This window comes from Papio anubis, chromosome 16 (assembly GCF_008728515.1).
Source record: "Papio anubis isolate 15944 chromosome 16, Panubis1.0, whole genome shotgun sequence".
Classification (NCBI taxonomy): Eukaryota; Metazoa; Chordata; class Mammalia; order Primates; family Cercopithecidae; genus Papio; species Papio anubis.
The window spans coordinates 14,355,739-14,375,349 of record NC_044991.1 but is presented as its reverse complement, the minus strand read 5'-3'; the positions used below and the strand labels follow the sequence as shown (position 1 = coordinate 14,375,349).

General features: G+C 49.4%; 1 protein-coding gene across 1 annotated transcript in view; it reads right to left on the bottom strand.

The window, feature by feature from the left end:
* Positions 1-19,611, bottom strand: part of MYH9 (myosin heavy chain 9) — a 106,661-nt gene that overhangs the window by 54,531 nt on the left and 32,519 nt on the right. The window contains exons 2-3 of the mRNA XM_009217225.3: positions 12,001-12,352; positions 4,395-4,551 (exon numbers count right to left, since the gene is read on the bottom strand). Coding sequence (XP_009215489.2) covers positions 4,395-4,551; positions 12,001-12,333 — 490 coding nt within the window. The 5' untranslated portion in view covers positions 12,334-12,352. The remainder of the gene's footprint in view (positions 1-4,394; positions 4,552-12,000; positions 12,353-19,611) is intronic.

Sequence of the window (19,611 nt, the reverse complement as noted above, 5' to 3'; positions counted from 1 at the left end):
AAAAATCCTGCAGTGATCAGGAAAATCCCCCACCCCCAACAGAGAATCATCCAACCTCAAATATCACTAGTGCCAAGTGTGAGAAACCCTGGCTTAGTCTGACAATAAGTGAGTGACATATAATTTATCCTCCAAACTGGGGTGCTTCTAAAAGTGAAAGAGAGTGCTATTAATAATAACTGTGGAACAACAGGCATAAATCAGGACTGTACAGGCAAACCAGCACACTGAACAGATAAAGGCAGAGGCAGGTCCCCAGGAAGGGTCAAAGAGCTCCTCTCCCACAAGTCCCCAGACAGAGCCACCAACTGCCCTATTTGGCAGAATAAATGCTAGTATGTCACAAGCCACAGTCGGCTCAGGAAGGAAATCTTTGTCTAGTTCTTGTTTAAAGGAAAAGCAGAAAAGGAACTTTCCGACTGTGCCTTTTAAGATGTAAGTGGCAGAGAACAAACCTGTTTCCCCCAAAGCCAGGTAGGCGGCATGCACTAAGACTTCACTCCAAAAGACAGGGGCAGATTTGAACAGCCTGCAGACCCTGAGGCTCCACGGGTGACACCTGACCCAGGGCAAGAACCAAAGCTTGCTCTGGACATTTTTCTTTTACTAGTGAACCAGCCTGTCATAACATGGACAACTTCTGTTACTAACTTCCTCCCTGCTGCAAGAACAAGAAACCTATTACTAATTGCTCTGCAGGTCAGCTATACACAAGAAGGAGGAACTTCCTTTTCTTTCTTTTTTTTTTTTATCTCGGCTCACTGCAAGCCCTGCCTCCCGGGTTTACGCCACTCTCCTGCCTCAGCCTCCCGAGTAGCTGGGACTACAGGCGCCCGCCACCTCGCCTGGCTAGTTTTTTTGTATTTTTTAGTAGAGATGGGGTTTCACTGTGTTAGCCAGGATGGTCTCGATCTCCTGACCTCGCAATCCACCCGCCTCGGCCTCCCAAAGTGCTGGGATTACAGGCTTGAGCCACCGTGCCCGGCCTTTTTTTTTTTTAAATTGAGACAGAGTCTCCCTCTGTTGCCCAGGCTGGAGTCCAATGACGCAATCTCGGCTCGCTGCAACCTCTGCCACCCGGGTTCAAGCAATTCTCGTGCCTCAGCCTCCAGAGTAGTTGGGACTACAGGCGTGTGCCACAATGCCTGGCTAATTTTTTTGTGTTTTTAGTAAAGACAGGGTTTCGCCATGTTGGCCAGGCTGGTCTCGAACTCCTGACCTCAGGTGATCCACCTGCCTTGGCCTCCCAAAGTGCTGGGATTACAGGCGTGAGCCACCACGCCCAGCCGAAGAAGAAGGAAAATAGCCTAGAAATGTCCTCTGTCAGTCAACGTGGGAGCTCAAGAGCTGCAGCAAGTCCAACGCTAGGCAGAAGGCAAAGTGAAAACCTCTCAGACTGAGGGTTAGAAAACACATGGACCCGATTCCTGCACAGCCTGCTTTAAAGGAGGCACCAACAATGCAGGCTTCCCATGCTCACAAATGTATTTCCTATCCCTGGTCTCCAAAAGATGAAATCGCCCACCTGGCTGGGTGCAGTGGCTCACGCCTGTAATCTCAGCACTTAGGGAGGCCGAGGTGGGTGGATCGTGAGGTGAGGAGTTCAAGACCAGTCTGACCAACATGGTGAAACCCCATCTCTACTAAAAATACAAAAAAAAATTAGTCGGGCGTGGTGGCATGCGCCTGTAATCCCAGCTACTTGGGAGGCTGAGGCAGGAAAATCGCTTGAACCCAGGAGGCAGAGGCTACATACAGTAAGCCGAGATCACGCCACTGCACTCCAGCCTGCGCGACAGAGCGAGACTCCATCTCAAAAAAAAATAAAAGAAATCGCCCACCTACCTGCCCTCATAATTTGCAAATCTGATCAAACCACTTGATTCAGAATCTTGACAAATCATGAAGAGACTCTTCATTCCACAGATGCATGAGGGCAGCCCCTAAGTTCCTATTAAGGCCATTTGGTTATGGCCAAGACAAAGGGAAGCTCTGGTTCTCTGCATCCTTTTTTTTGTTTCCCAATTACTTTCAATATATGGAGCTTTCAGGCCATTCCCACCAAATTTTTGTTGTTGTTGAACAAATAAATATTGAATGAATCTCTTGGAGAAGGAGTCCCACGGGTTAACTGAAGACAGTCTGAAGTCCAGACCTAAAGACTCTCTCTCCTGCCTCCTCAGTACACATTACTCAGTCTTAATGTCTTGCCTAAAAGCAAAATTGCCCAGTTGCTAGATAACCATCCCAATCCAGGATCCAAGTGTGAGAACAGACCCTTACTCAGTAGCTCAGATCTCAAGATGACTCCAGAATACACTTCTTGCACTAGGCCAATTAAGAGAGCTGGGAGCAAACTGACTCATAACCTCTAGAGACAAAGACTCAGACTTTTCTGGAATCCCACAGAATGTTTTTCCACCAGGCTGTTCTAGTTAACATTTTGAAACAGACATTCTACTTTAGAACTGAAGGGCTGACTTCCTCAAGGAATTTTGATAGACGTGAACATAAGCCAAAGACTCAGCCAAACTTGAGCATCCTACATAATGCATCAAGCTCAACAGTGAAATGCCTCCTTCACAGCACGGCGCGGGTGGTGGGGGACAGGCCGCGGGCTGCCACTCTAAACCACTACACCAGGGACAAAGTGGTTAACCCAACAAGATGCATTACCACCACTGTAAGTATGCAATGTAATATAAGTCCATTACCATAGACTGCAAAGTTTAAAGAAAAAAGGATCCTTATATAATGGGACATAACAAACCACTATCCATACAAGATAGGAGAACACAGCCCTGCCTGAAATTGGGTTTCAGTCAGGATTACATATGCCAGGTACTTGGCTAAGCTCTGAGAATATAAAGGCAACATGGGCCCTGTGTATATCTAGGGGAGAAAAAGAAATGTCTAAACACTGCAGTCAAATAAAGCATCACCAGGGCTCTGATGCAAATCTAGCCCAGATATTCTCTTTGGAGGCCCTAATGCTTCAGTCATGTTTTTAAAAAAAGAGTAGGGATTTGCCAGGCATTGCAGGCAGATGGAGCAGGTAGGGTGTTTTGAAGCAGAAAGAGCTTTTAGGGAAATGTAAGGAGTTCCACATAGCTGGGAAGGTGGAGAGGCAGGCAAGGGGCCAATTTTGAAGGGCATTGTACACTACCACAGAGTCTCAGTGTTATTAGGCTGGTGCAAAAGTCATCACAGTCTTTGCCATTACTTTTAATGGCAAAAACCGCGATTACTTTTGCAGCAACTTAATAGCCCTGGGGGAATGAGGAGCCTTTCTATGATTTGTCAAGATTTCAAATCAAGTGATTTGATCACATTTACATCCCAGAAAGATGACCAGCTGGTGGAAGCACAGGGTGAGGGACTCTATTAAGAGTGAAGTTGGCCAGGTACAGTGGCTCACGCCTGTAATCCCAGCACTTTCAGAGGCCGAAGCGGGTGGATCACCTGAGGTCAGGAGTTCGAGACCAGTCTGGCCAACATGGCAAAACACTGTCTCTACTGAAAATACAAAAATTAGCCGGGCATGGTGGCACGTGCCTATAATCCCAGCTACTAGGGGGACTGAGGCAGGAGAATCACTTGAACCTGGGAGGCGGAGGTTGCAGTGAGCTGAGATCACGCCACTGCATACTCCAGCCTAGGTGACAGAGCGAGATTCTGTCTCAAATAAAAAAAAAAAAAAAAAGAAATAAAGGGAGTGGTAGAGACCGTCCGATGCTGGGGAGAGGTGAGGTAGGAACTCCCGAGAGCCATGGACTTAGCAACATACAGGTCACAGGTGACCTCTGTCGGCCAGTCTGGAGAAGGAGTGGAGAGAGACAGCCAAGGTGAGGGGAATGACCATGAGGTGGGGATGGAGGCAGTAAGCACAGACATTTCCTCCACAAAGCTTCACTGCAATGGAACAGAAGGGGCACAGAAGCCAGAGTGACAGCGGGGCAGAAGCCACCCGAGGCTCTGCATCTGTTTGTGTAGAGATGGGAATAACTCAAATGTGTTTCTAGACTGTGGGGAAGGAGCAAGAGAGGAAGAGGGAAAAACACAAAGGGAAGGGAAGAACAGGAAGAAGAAGGGGCCTAAAAGAAAGCAGAGGGGACAGGCACGAGAGCTCTTGAAAAGTATGAGAAATTGGGAGAAAAATCAGGAAATGTATATTTTAAAGCTTCTAGAACATTCTATCAACATGTAAACATGTCCTCTGGATAGCCATTGGCCCTGGCTCTCATACAGAGGTCTACAGACCTCCATGATGCACTGCCCATCACCAGCCACTAGATCGATGTGGCACCAAATGTGACTTAGCACCTGTGGAGGTGTCGATGAGGCCCCAGGTGAAGAAGACTCAGCCCCAGGTGGGCTCACACTGCGTCACCCACCTTGCATCATACTCCTGTAGGCGGTGTCTGTGATGGCATAGATGTGAGGGGGCATCTCGTGCCTCTTCTTGCCCTTGTACATTTCCACAATCTCTTCAGAGTAGATGGGCAGGTTCTTGTAAGGATTGATGACCACACAGAACAGGCCTGAATAGGTCTAAAGAAAAGAGCGGCAGATAGGAACGGGTTAGGAAGTCTGATTCTCACTAGTGTACAAACTTCGCAGCAAAATACGTGCGGCTTCAAAGGACCTGAGTCAGCCTGACGTGAAGGCACTCCCTGATGGCCCTTGCTCCCAGTGGCCCAGCTCCCACAGCCCTGTTGCAGGTGTGGCGCACCGGCATCCTCCTTCTGCCCTGTAAGTGAAGATCCTCCCTCTCCACTGCAGGAGTGCTCCAGCCTCGTAGGTCACTGAGTGTGTGTATCCACCAGGCAAGGTCTTTGGCTAAACGGACAGCAGAAGTCCAGTTACAAAACTCAGAACCGAGGACAATGAGAGATGTGTTTGTCGTCGTGAGAGAGACATAAACAGAAGAGGGCTCAGCTGCAGTGCAGCAAACTGCAGAAACCCAAATCATTCCACACTGAAGGAGGCTGAGAGATAGTGAAGCTTACATCTTTCTAGCACTGGAAAAACGCACTGTGTCCTAAACCAATTAGATCTTTTGTGGGATACTGGGAACCAGACAGACACCTCTTTCTCTGGAATCTTCTAGAGACATTCACATGCAAATCCCTCAAAAACTTTAAGACTATTTCACGTTCCCTGTGAGCTTTCTCCAAGACTTCTCTGGAGGGGAACACAATTAATCAACATCCAGGCCGGGCGCGGTGGCTCAAGCCTGTAATCCCAGCACTTTGGGAGGCCAAGACGGGCGGATCACGAGGTCAGGAGATCGAGACCATCCTGGCTAACACGGTGAAACCCCGTCTCTACTAAAAAATACAAAAAAACTAGCCGGGCGAGGTGGCGGGCGCCTGTAGTCCCAGCTACCCGGGAGGCTGAGGCAGGAGAATGGCGTGAACCCGGGAGGCGGAGCTTGCAGTGAGCCAAGATCCGGCCACTGCACTCCAGCCTGGGTGACAGAGTGAGACTCCGTCTCAAAAAAAAAAAAAAAAAAATTAATCAACATCCTTAATGTGAGGTACCTAAAATACACCCAATACTCCAAGTGTGACTTAATCAATTTCAAATAAGACCCTCCAGAGTCAGATATCCTGAGTTCAAATCTCAGCAAGGGTAAGGTTCTTAACCTCTCTCTCCCTCCATTTCTTGATGTGAAAAACGGGGACAGGCAGAGCTCTAGACCTCATTGGGTGGTTAAGAGGATTAAATGAAGCGCTTACACAGCAGGCAGCGCAGCCTTGGAGAGTAGCTCTGGGCAGGTCAGGAGAACCATTTCCAACAGCAACAGTTTACACACATCTGTCCTTCCTCATCTTCAGGTAAATACACCTTACCTTGTGACTGCCTCCGTGTCTTCAGGTAAATATACTTTACCTTGTGACTACTAATTCTTTTTCTAATAAACTTCCTGTTATTTTTTTCTCCCAAGATCCCTCTCCCCCATCAAAAAAAAAAAAAGACAGAGACTCCTAATAGCTGCGCAAGACTCCCAAGACCACCCAGGTGGTAGGTGCTCAGTTGGGGGACGCAACTCTCTTTAAGAAGCTGGAGCAACCCAAGTACCCCCTTCCTAAGAAAATGGGCCTGAGGGACCCAGCGAAGTGAGGCCAGGGCTCCACGTACCACATCAACTGCGGCCCTGCCTCTGTGAAGTGACGATGGAAGGTCACAAGGCATTGGGTAGAGCTGGGAGCAGACTCGGGTCTCCAATGCCAACCTCCTTGGTCATGGAGGCCGGTTCTCCAAGCTCCTTCCAACCTTCTGCTTTCTCCATCACAAATGGCCTGCACCTTGATTGTTCATGAAGCAGCCACCAGTCCATGCACTATGGGGTCAACCCAGCCCCCTTGACCTGTGCCCTTTCCAGTCACTCCAAAACTGGGGATGGATCTTGTGGCTGAACCCAAAGACAGGGTCCACAAAGGAACCAGTCATGAAGAGAAGGCTCTTCTCAGGCACTGGCCAAAGGCTATTGGCACAGGGAACTTCCAGGCAGCAATTAGACTAAAGGCAGAACGCAGAGGGCCCCACCAACCACACAATGGTATGTATTCAAAACAGCTGAGGCCAGATACAGGGGCTCACACCTGGAATCCCAGCACTTGGGGAGGCCAGGGTGAGAGGATCGTTTGAGGCCAGGAGTTCAAGACCAGCCTAGGCAACAAAGCAAGTCTCCATCACTACAAAAAATTAAAAAATAATTAGGTGGGTGTGGTGGCATGCACCTGTAGTCCCAGCTACTCAAGAGGCTGAGATGAGAGGATCACTTGAGGCCAGGAGTTCGAGGTTGCAATAAGCCATGATGGCAATGCTGTGCTCCAGCCTGGGTGACAGAGGGAGACCCTGTCTCTTAAAAAGAAAAGAGCAGCTGAGCTTAAAAATGGACAAACATGTTTGGCTGCTTGGAAAAAGGGATGCAGGGCCCTTGATTTCCTTTCTTCCTGGGATAATTAGTTACTTGTTTTCCCTCCAACTATTCTTTTCACAAGAGACCAGGAAAGCTCTGAGGCAAAGAAGTGCAAACACGGTATTGGCAACCTACAGGCCCGGGCATTTCAGAAGGAAGAGAAGCGGGAGCCTATTCTGGTTTTCCCTCTGCATCAATGTTGAATGGGGACAAGATAGAAGGCCAGGGAACAGCAAGGTCACCCCAGGAGCTCAGAAACAATCAAGCTTTGTTCCTGGACTTTCAGAAAACCCACACTCTAGGAAATCCAGCCCAGGAAAATCAAGGACACGTGGTCGCACACTAAGGGAGTGCCATGGAGCCAGATGTTTGGAAACAGCTGGTGCTGACAGCAGAAGGGGACTGCGGGTCATTAGGACAAGTCTTTCTGACAGCTGGGTGGGCAGATGGTCCTGTGGAGTGGTCTACGGGAGCTCCAAGTTCTCTGGGCTAATCCCATCAAATCAGTGATGATGGAGCTAAGCCCTGTGGAATGAGCACTGAGGCTCAGGTGGGAGGAAGGAGATTCACTGGATGCTCGTGGAGGCAAGACATCGAGCAAAGCGGCTTTGCTCCCACGCGGCGCGGCCACGCCATGGTGCTGCTCCATTCACAAGCCACAGAGGCTCTTTGTGCCCATCCGCCCCCATCCCAGGGCCTCACCCCCTGAAGAAAAAGACAGAGCAGCTGTGGCTCAGAATTAGCCACGCCGCCCACAATGCTGGGCAAACAGGCCGCACGAAGGCTCCTGAGGTCATGATTTGGAAGCTTGATGGAGAGATAGACCGTGAATGAGGCAGCACCTCCTGCCCAGGCGGCCCCGCCCAGGGGCACTGACATCTTAACAGCTCTGCACCTGCTGGGGTCTCCACTACAGTGACTGCAGAGGCCATCAATGGGCCTCTTAGTGATGATGCTTAGAAGAAGGCTGGTAAGAGGCAGGAACAACTGCACACCAGAGGTGACAGCAAGGAAGCGAAAATGAGAGTTAATGCCTCCAGCCAAAGAGTCCTGGAGAAAAGGCGTAGGCACTACCCACCACGCCTACCCACAGTAAAATCTCCGCGTGTGGCTTGCAGAGGAAAGACGCAGCCACTAACACTGAATATATCTGAATAATGACTGTTCCCTTTTGTGGGAGGGAAAGGCTCTGTGCAGGCTCAGGCAGGTTCAGGTGCTCCGCTTGTTTTAATTCATATCCAGTGGATCCCAAAAGAGACTCAAGTTAAAAAGGCACCAATAAAGAGCTAAGCAGAGGAACAGGAGTTACTTTCACTTGTAACACACATCAGCAGCCTGAGTCCAGGCCCCCAGGCCCTGCCCCGAGCCAGGTGCTGGCTGGGCGCTTTAGAAAGTTCCCATGGAATCCTTGCAGATGAGAAAGTGAGACTCCATGTAGCTATGTCTCATGGTCAGTAAGGGGTAGAACTGGGATTTGAACCAGGTCCTGGAGGCTCCAACTGTAGCACTTAAGGGCTCTGCTTTACCGAGCAGAGGCCGTCTCAGCTTAGTGGCACAGCAGAGTGGGGGTGACATAACCTATAAAGCCTGCCAAGAGGAGCACCTCTCAATCCCAGACAATGAGGCTGCGGCTCCCATGTCACCGCCACAGACACTGTGCTTCCTTAAAGCACAGTCTGTCGTTCATTTATTTGCAAGTCACTAAGTCTGAATTTCAGTGGTTAATACTCCTTAGGGACAGGGGCTTTTAATTTGGTCCACATGATAATCTCATCAAGAAACAGATGAGACATAATTGGGCTGAAAATCAGGAACCCAAGTTCCAGTCTCAGCCTGGCCAACACCTGGCTGTGTGACCCTGCTTAAGTTCCTTGCTATCGGCTGGGTGCAGTGGCTCACGCCGGTAATCCCAGCACTTTGGGAGGCCGAGACGGGCAGATCACGAGGTCAGGAGATCGAGACCATCCTGGCTAACATGGTGAAACCCCGTCTCTACTAAAAAATACAAAAAAAAAAAAAAAACCTAGCCGGGCGAGGTGGCGGGCGTCTGTAGTCCCAGCTACTCGGGAGGCTGAGGCGGGAGAATGGCGTCAATCTGGGAGGCGGAGCTTGCAGTGAGCTGAGATCCGGCCACTGCGCTCCAGCCTGGAAGACAGAGAAAGACTCCGTCTCAAAAAAAAAAAAAAAAAAAAAAAGAAGGCTGGGCTTTAAAGGAGACTGTTCCCCATATCTACTTGTTGATAGGTCCTTGATGAGCCAGGCTCATCCCCAAAGGGTGGGCATCAATGGCAGAAAACAAGGACCTCGTTGTCACAGACTGACACAGACTGATTTAGCAATCAACAAGGAAATGCAGTCCTTGTCAGGAATTCCGGGCAAATAAAATGCCCCATGGCTCCACTGAAGGCTTTAGCACATGGAAGCGCACTCAGAAGCATGAGTCTACCTCGTAGAAATGTGCTTAAGTCTTTCTGAAATCATACAGAAAATTAAACAGCTGACCCTTTGAGAGCTGCTATCTCTGTAATGGAATGAGCCTGCCACCACCTCCTTTTATTACACATGTGATCGTGAGCAAAATCCCTCAGTCTGAAAGTTGGTCTTCCCATCTATAAAGTGGGAAGGCCATAATAGTCTTTTCTCTTTTTTTTATTTGAGACTCTGTTGCCCAGGCTGGTGTGCAGTGGTGCAATCTCAGCTGACTGCACCCTTGACCTCCCAGGCTCAAGCGATCCTCCCACCTCAGCCTCTAGCAAGTAGCTGGGACTATAGGCACGCCACACTATGCCCAGCTAATTTTTCTGTTTTTTGTAGAGATGGGGTTTCGCCATGTTGCTCAGGCTGGTCTCAAACTCCTGAGCTCAAGCAATCCTCTCGTCTTGGCCTCCCAAGGTCCTGGGATTGCAGGCATGCACCACCATGCCCAGCCTATAATAACCTCTTCATGGCTTTTTTCCTCCAGGTCAAAAACATTTTGAGGACTGTTTTATTCAGCCCAAAGTTCAAGGTGGCTAGAGCAGCATAAAGAAATAAAGAGCTATTTTAGGAATAATAACAAGCAGATATTTCTTTCCCACTGGGGACAAAACCAGAAGGAAATATCTTTGAGTTGAACAGAGGAATTTGAGGTTGATATTGGACAGGACTTTGTGATCCCAGAGCCTGTTGCCTCCAGGATACATAAATGCTCATCTCCCTGTCTCCTAACTTGGTGATGGGCTGTCTTTCTGCATTTCTTTCTTGCCAGAAGAAAGAAAATGACACCCCTGATCTGCTGCATGTGCTGGCCCTTTGCACATGCTGGACTCTCAAAACACTCCCCCTTGGTCAAGCCTGGCAAGGGACCAGCACTCAAGTGCTGGACAGAGTCCCGGAGCAAGTCTTACTCTTGGTGGCTCACCTCCGCTCAAAGTATACTCCCTAGTGAAGTAAGCCACACCAACATGCATCCATAAAGAACAAGATGGGCCAGGCACAGTGGCTCACGCCTGTAATCCCAGCACTTTGGGAGGCCCAAGCAGAAGAATCACTTGCGCACAGGAGTTCAAGACCAGCCCTAGGCAACATAATGAGACCCTGTCTCTAATAAAAATATAAAAAATTAGCCAGGCGTGGTGGCACAGGCCTGTAGTCCCAGCTACCAGAGAGGCTGAGGTGGCAGGATCGCTTGAGCCTAAGAGTTTGAGGCTGCAGTGAGCTGTGATCATGCCACTGCACTCCAGTCTGGGCAACAGAGCAAGACCCTGTCTCAAAAAAAAAAAAAGATGGCAGAGATACCAAAAACGGGCTTGGGGCAAACCGTGAAGGGAGAGGGGATCTGGTGACGCAAGAGAAACAAAGCAGGAAACCAGGAGATGGCACTCCCTACTTTAGAAGGAATCTACTACATTTTTGGAGTGCAAAAGGCTTATTGGAAAGAAATCAGAGATAAAGCTATTTTTAAAAATATTTTAAAAAATAACATATTTTATCTTAAAAAATACTTTAAATGAGATATTTTATTTTAAAATATATATATATATCTTTTTTTTTTTTAGATAGGGTCTTGTTCTGTTGCCCAGGCTGGAGTGCAGTGGCGTGATTTCGGCTCATTGCAAGCTCTGCCTCCCAGGTTCACGCCATTCTCCTGCCTCAGCCTTCTGAGTAGCTGGGACTACAGGTGCCCGCCACCATGCCCAGCTAATTTCTTTTTGTATTTTTAGTAGAGACGGGGTTTCACCATGTTAGCCAGGATAGTCTCAATCTCCTGACCTTGAGATCTGCCCAGCTCGGCCTCCCAAAGTGCTGAGATTACAGGCGTGAGCCACCGCGCCCGGCCATAAAAAATATTTTTAAAGATATTTTTAAAAATAATTAAAATTTTAGAAGATATTTTTTAAGATATTATTAAAAATAATTAAAATTTTTAAAAAGAGGCTGGGAGCGGTGGCTCAGGCCTATAATCCCAGCACTTTGGGAGGCCAAGGTGGGTGGATCACCTGAGGTCAGGCATTCAAGACCAGCCTGGTGAAACCCCATCTCTATTAAAAATACAAAAATTAGCCAGGCATTATGGCAGGTGCCTGTAATTCCAGCTACTTGGGAGGCTGAGGCAGGAAAATCACTTGAACCCGGGAGATGGAGGTTACAGTGAGCCAAGATCACGCCATTGCACTCCAGCATGGGCAACAGAGCAAGACTCTGTCTCAAAAAAAAAAAAAAAAAATTAAAAAATTAAAAAAGAGAAGGAATCTACAACATTGACCTGAACCTTCATATCTCCACCAAAACTTGAGGACAAAGGCCAGTGGGTGGGCATCCCTCAGACAGGGCCATATTCTTCTCCCTACATATGTTCTAAAACATGCTTCCTGTTTTGTTTTTGGCTGCAAAGGGAAAAGAATAATGTTATGGGAACATCCCACTAGGATGTTCAGATGTCAAAGTCCAAGGATGTCACCCCAGCACTCCTTCCAGACCCCTTCTCCACCAGAGAGCCAGGGCCCAGGCATGTGAGGGTGATGGGAAGACCTGGCCCGTCCCCACTTGGAGTCCTCAGACCCATCCTGCAGGGTGCCAGGGCAGCCACTTACGTAGATAAGCCCTGAGTAGTAACGCTCCTTGAGGTTGTGCAGCACCGAGGCTTCGTTGAGGCACGTGAGCTCCGCCATATCCTCCACCTTGGAGAACTTGGGCGGGTTCATCTTCTGGATGTCATCCTTGTTCACCTTCACCTTCTTCCCGTTCTCCACCAGCTCCACGATGGCCTCTTCGCCCACCTCCTCCTTGAGGCTGGCTGGCTCGAAGCCACTCTTGTCGGAAGGCACCCATACCAGCTTCTTGGCAGCCCAGTCGGCCTGGGCCAGCGGGTTATTGATGAAGTTTTTATCCACATAGAGATACTTATCGGCAGCTTGCTGTGCCATGGTGACTTACAGCCAGGACCTAAGGGGGAGGAAAAAGACAACACTTTACATACAACTACATCAGCCACACGAGATCACTCATACTCACACCTCTTCTTTTTGCAAACTGTATAGGATTAAGACGCAGTAAAACTCTGTATAACCAGGCTATACAATTTTCTTGCTCCACACTTTTGGAATAAAGATGTGCATCACTGAAAAAATAAGTTGGGTCCAGGACAGTGGCTCATGCCTTTAATCCCAGCACTTTGGGAGGCCAAGGCAGGCAGATCACCTGAGGTCAGGAGTTCAAGACAAGCCTGGCCAACATGGCGAAACCCCATCTCTACTAAAAATACAAAAATTAACCAGGCGTGGTGGTGCACACCTGTCATCCTAGCTACTCGGGAGGTTGAGGCAGGAGAATCGCTTGAACCCAGGAGGCGGAGGTTGCAGTAAGCTGGCTCACATCACTGCACTCCAGCCTGGGCAACAGAGAAACAGGCTGATAGCAGGGATTTTGTTAGCAATTAAAGGTAAGGTGTATCATCCTAGGGTCAATACACAATCAAACAAATCCATCAAGAAAACTATCGTGCCGAATGAACGTAACAAGAGTCTCCACGACAGATGCAATTCAAGTCGCTATGCTACACATAGAAGGTAGCAAAGTAGCCACACAGTTTAGGAGGATTTCCAACAAAAACAGGTTTCTAATCAACCAAAAACACGCAACTGACTACAACCCCACATGGCAGAAGTTTCCAGTTTAAAAAACTTTTTTTTTTTTTTTTTGAGACAGAGTCTCGCTCTGTCGCCCAGGCTGGAGTGCAGTGGCCAGATCTCAGCTCACTGCAAGCTCCGCCTCCCGGGTTCACGCCATTCTCCTGCCTCAGCCTCCCAAGTAGCTGGGACTACAGGCGCCCGCCACCTCGCCCAGCTAGTTTTTTGTATTTTTTTAGTAGAGACGGGGTTTCACCGTGTTAGCCAGGATGGTCTCGATCTCCTGACCTCGTGATCCACCCGTCTCGGCCTCCCAAAGTGCTGGGATTACAGGCTTGAGCCACAAAAACTTGTTCTTATTTCATGAAGTCAACTAAGACAAGAGAAGAAAATAAAACACCAATATATGTTGCCACCAGATTTGAATTCCATCTTGATAAGACAGCCCAAAAAAAAAGCAAAGAGAAAAGATGCCAGGTTCCAAGAAACATGTAGAATGCTAAGAGTGCTTCCCTTTGGGGACACTAAGGTCAAAAGTGACCCTCACAATTCATGGGCCAAGAGAACTTAAGTTCATGTGTGTTTGCTTTTTTCAAAACTCATCAACAAAATGAAGATATAAAATAGGCCGGGGACGCTGGCTCAGGCCTGTAATCCCAGCACTTTGGGAGGCCAAGGCGGGCGGATCACCTGAGGTCGGGAGTTCAAGACCAGCCTGATTAACATGGAGGAACCCCATCTCTACTAAAAATACAAAATTAGCCAGGCATGGTGGCGCACGCCTGTAATCCTAGCTGCTCGGGAGGCTGAGGCAGGAGAATCACTTGAACCCGGGAGGCGAGGGTTGTGGTGAGCTGAGATTGTGCCATGGCACTCCAGCCTGGGCAACAAGAGCAAAACTCCGTCTCAAAAAAAGGACATAAAATAATAATGCTGTATAGATCTGTGTGGTTTTATACTTTATGAAATGCTTTCATACATATTTCGCTATCTTGAAAGGTCTTTGTCATAACAACTCTGTAAACCAGGTAAGGTATATATTATTATCACCAATTTATAGATGAGGAAACAAGTTCCCTGGATGTAACGGGCTTTTCCATAGTCATTCAGTCCTGTGGCCTTTCCACGGCTAACACAGTCGTTATTCCTGCTCAGAGGCGCAGGCTGGGATCACCTGAGGTGGCCACCCTGGTGTAAAACAGACTCAGCTCGTGGCCACCAGAGGAGGCAGCCCAGAAGCTCACTGCCCAGCTCCCGCCGGGAAATCAAGAAAGATCAGGAAGGTGCTTTTTTTCCCTCTGAGATCAAGCCCCCTCCCCTCCGGCCCTTGCAATTCAGAAAGTCCCCAGATCCAAATACGGAATACCAAGGGCTTTCGTGCTTCCAGATTCCAAGAGGGTCTTGGATCCCAAGGAGGCTAGGGGCATGGGAGGGAAAGAACAAAAGGAAAAGTCTAGGCTGCCCAGAACTTTTCATCTGGGCTCATTAGCGGTTTTCAGTCAAGGCCGAGGGGCTCCCCTGGACTCACTCCAGGAGGGGCTGTTTTCCAGGAAAAAAACCTGTTTGCTGGCTCCCTTTTGCCAGGACGGACACAAGTCCCAGGAACAGAGCTTGGCAGCGTCACCAGCTGCCCCGGCCGGTGGCTCTGTTGACGTTCCCAACACAGGCAAACCCCACAGACTCTTGTGGGGACCAGGGGGGTACATCCACTCTGCAAGGATCACCCTGAGAGCAGGCCGGGCTCAGAGTGAGTCAGAGCAAACAAGACAGGAACGGTGGCTGTGAACTGCCTGGCAGCCCCGTCTTTGCTGCGGGTCTGAGGTCTAGGGTCTACATCAGGAGCAGCCCCCAGGGCACCACCAGCTTATTTTCAGCTGTCTGCACTTCCACCCTGGCCAGTCCATTCAAGCAAATCCAAGGTTTCTCCCCGCCAGGTAAATCCTAGTTGTTCTTTGCCTCCCTACCATGTGTCTGACCACTAACTAGTCAATAGGCACCCCCAGCGTCCCAGCACCCAGGCTCCCCAAAGTCTCCCCATTGCGTCCCTGCCTGCTCAAGACCTTGCAGCAATCACAGAACACAGGTCTCAGGGGCTGCTGGTTCTCAGCCTTTTCACAGACCCCAAACCCACGAAGGATAACTCCATGAATAGCAGAGAGAGACTCACTTGAACCCCATGCCCCAAAATCCTAAGTATGCTGCTGACCCCGCCAATGAAGCCATCTGAGGACATCAGTGCCCCTCATGAGACACCTACTGAGAGCAGAAGGGGCAGGGGACAGTTATTAAGTACCTCCCAGCACCAAGCTCCGTTTATTCACCACCTCACCTAACTGGTAACCATCCTGGGAAAGAGCTGTCTCAAGATTCATAATTCATAAACTAGGAAACAGATTCCCCAATTCATAAACTAGGAAACAGACTCAGAAAGGGCAAGTCACTTGTCCAGAGTTGCCCAGCCCAGGCATGGAGTGGGATGCTAACCCAGGGACACCTGGCCCCTGTGCCTGGCCTCCTCCCAGAACACTTGTGCCTGGGGTCCCTTGGAAGCCAGGCCGGCACTGGAGCTGGGCCCTAACTGTCCCCATGAGCTGAGTGTGATGTGGGGGGTGGAGAGGAATGCATTCCAGAGTGTTCAACAAATATTTACCGGATGTTATCGGGCAGGCAGGAAGGCTGAGTGAGCCTTCCCAGTGTGGACCACGTGGTCCATCAAAAAGCAGGCACGTTACAACTCAAGATTTACTCCTTCAGCCCGCTACTGTCGGCAGCAAGCTTGCAGCCCATCAGCAATGGCAGAATGAGCTCTGACCCTCCTCAAACTCTGCTTCACCCCAGCAATGCCAACCCTAACAGCAAAGAACCCATCTGGTAGTCTGGCTTCTCGGCAGCCCATGGCCTCCCTCGGGCTGCAGGGCCCAGGCACTCAGACTGCCCTGGAAATCTGCTTCGGAGGGTCACACACATCACACCAGCTGGTGGGGAGGAATTCCACCCAACCAACCGCCCTCAGAACCTCACCCTGCCCGACTTTCGGGCCTTGGTGGGAGGGCAGGGGACAGTCACAGGTCAGTGGTGTCCACGCGAAGGCTAGCAGAGGCCTGGCCACCAAGCCATAGTTCTTGCAAGAGGAAGAGAGAATGCATCCTGCCAGGGACACCCCCCGCCTCCAAAGACCAAGGCTGCAGCTGAAGGTCACAGCCCCTGCTTGCCTGGGCACCTCCCTCCCAGAACTTTTCATTAAGCAAGGCTGGGCTCTGCTCAGCCTGGCCAAGGACAGGGCTATTTGGTTTCAGCGACTCTGCTAGAATGACGTGGGTTAGCAGCAGCGCCAAGATCAATACACGGGTTAGACCAGCAGGGAGAGCTGCAAAGGTCAGGATAAATAGTGGAGTTTCTATGAAAGTCCCCTCGCCCACCTGGGCAGGATTAGCCGCATTCAATGATGGGGAGCCATAGGGCTGCAGCAGAGCTGCTGTTTCCATCTGTATCCGGTGAGGAGGCTCCTGTGCCCCTGGGGGCGTGGTGTGTGTGTGTATTAAGTGTGTTTAGTCAGGTTAATACTCAGACCTCTCCAGGATGCATGTAAGTTAAACCACCTTATCTATAATCCATATGCCTCATTTATGAATGGAGGATACTAAAGAGCTGCTAAAAATTCAGTAAGGGGCACGACAGCAGGATACCCAGGAGGCAGTCTATCAAACACAGCAGCCAGCATGCAGCCACTCCTCCCTACTCTGTCCTGGGGCTGTGCTAAATGGCCTCTTTGAAACCTTTTTTGAGACAGAGTCTCGCTCTGTCGCCCAGGCTGTAGTGAAGTGGCAAGCTCTCAGCTCACTGCAACCTCCACTCCCAGGTTCAAGCAATTCTCCTGTCTCAGCCTCCCAAGTAGCTGGGACTACAGGCGCCCACCACCATAGCCGGCTAATTTTTGTATTTTTAGTAGATGCGGGGTTTTAGGTCAGAGTGGTCTTGAACTCTTGATCTCAGGTGATCCGCCCGCCTTGGACTCCCAAAGTGCTGGGATTACACTCATGAGCCACTAGCCCAGCCGAAACTTTTTAAAACTGCCCATAATATAAAGGTAAAAGAAAAATATTCCCCTAAATTCCTAAACTCCCCCTACCACCCTTCCCCTCCTTGCAAAATCAGTTTTCTCTTTCTCTGCGTGGTCCTTTCTGGACCTGGTTCATGGAAACACTTGATTTTTAACTATGAGGCAGAGGACAGAGTTTCAGATTTTGTATTTTCCTTACTTACTATGACTGTTTTCCTGTAGGGCGAGGATTTGCTTGGTTTTTGTTTTTTTGAGATGAAGTCTTGCTCTGTCACCCAGGCTGGAGTGCAATGGCATGATCTCAGCTCACTGCAACCTCCGCCTCCTGGGTTCAAGCGATTCTCCCACCTCAGCCTCCCAAGTAGCTGGGACTACAGGCGTGTGCCACCACACCAGGCTAATTTTTTTGTATTTTTAGTAGAGACGGGATTTCACCATATTGGCCAGGCTGGTCTCGAACCCCTGACTTCAGGTGATCCGCCCGCCTTGGTCTCCCAAAGTGCTAGGATTACAGGTGTGAGCCACCACACCCAGCCTCAGATTTGCTTGTTAATCAATTTTATCCAACCCATTTTACAGGTGATGATGCAGCAGTGGCCCTGAGAGAAAGCAACTCTACTCAGTCACACAAGCTGGGAGAATGAGGACCTGAACACAGAACTCCTGACTCCAAGGCCTCAATGTCCATCATTTAATAGCTGCATCATATTCTCAAGTGTGTGTTTTTTTTAAGGACCACTTACAAGGTTTTTTTACCACCACGCCCAGCTAATTTTTGTAGTTTTAGTAGAAATGGGGTTTCACCATGTTGGCCAGGCTGGTCTTGAACTCCTGACCTCAGGTGATCTGCCTGCCTTGGCCTCCCAAAGTGCTGGGCTTATAGGCGTGAGCCACCACGGCCAGCCTTAGTGTACCACCACCTTCAGACACATTCCCAGAAGTGGAGTTACAGGAGCAAAGAACATACAAACATTTCTACAGTCCTGGGATGTCCCATCCAGTTGTTTTCCAAAAGGGTTGAATCGATGTGCACTGCCATTTGAGCAGGATGTACATGTGAAAGCAACCAACCAGCATCCTCAACCACTAAAACACACACACACACACACACACACACAGAGGAAAGATCTCCAGGGCTCAGAAAGTCCCGAGCTCCTGTGGGAATGGGCAGGCCAGCAAGAGGTTCAGAAGGAAGCAAGCAGCTCTCGCCCCTGGAGATGAGACTGGATCTGGCTGAGGCCATCCCCCAGCGCTTTCCTTCCCGCCGGCTTCCTGCGGGTGCCAGTCCAACTCCAAGAAACCCAAGCAGTTGCCTTTTTAGGCCATAATCGAGCAGGACACAACCAGAGGCTAAATTAGGACTCTCAGGAAATGATGAAACTGAAAGTAAATAGGTTGACCAAAAACATCTTCTTTCAACCCAAAATGTAATGCCTCAATTATTTGCCTTCTCCCCTTCCCCGCAAACATCCATATGGATCTTTTATTTCTCCCTGTTTTCCCAGAGAATCCTCTCCCTCCCTCTCTCCCTCCGTTTCTCTTTTTACTTATTTGTGGGTTTGTCTGGAAAATGAACAGCTAGCACCTTAAAGACAGAACTTATTCTACTCTCAGATCTTTGGTCGAAACGTTGAGAGCATTTCCACTCCCAGACAACGAGGGCTGATGTAAACCTTTCCATGGGCCAAGTTCTAGGCTGGGAGCGTCCAAGTCATCACCTTCATCACAAAGCTGCATAGACCGAGGGCCTGCTAGTAAGCGCTGTGTGTTCTCACTCAATCCTTGCAATAATTTCATGAGGCACATATATACTCATTTTACAGGTGGGGGAAATGGGGCTCAGACAAGACACAAAACCTAGGGTCAGACTCAGCCCCGTGTGGCTTCAATTCCCTGCTCCATTTCCCCTTTAGCTGCCTTCCTGGTGAGGTCAAGGGGGCTACAAGAAGCAAACAGAGAACCCCCCTTATTAATTAAGAAGACTTTAATAATGCCACCTCAAAGCTATAAACCCCATCTTCCCATGCTGGCTCGCACAAGGGACTCCATCCTTCCAACCTAAATTGCTGGGGGCTAAGAAGGTGGGGGTGTGACCTTGGGTGAGCCATTTGAGTTCTCTGTGCCCAGTCTGCCAGGAGTTAACCTAACCAATCTCCAATGGCCCTGGGCATGCCAAGGTTTCAGTTCAGACACCCCAGCGGCCTCAGCCCAGACACTGAAAGCCCTATTCCAGCCTCACCACTGATGTACGCAAGCAGCCCCTCTGTTTGTTTGTTTCCCTCCCCACTCCCATCCTGGAGAACACAGGTGAACATGTCCTTTCTCTTTCTCCTTGCAGCTGCTCGTTTTGAGTTAAATAAAACTGTCAAAGTAGCTGGCTTCCATTGTTAAGAAAGATTCTTTGGGCCAGGCGTGGTGGCTCATGCCTGTAATCCCTGCACTTTGGGAGGCTGAGGCAAGTGGATCACCTGAGGTCAGGAGTTTGAGACCAGCCTCGTCAAAATAGTGAAACCCTG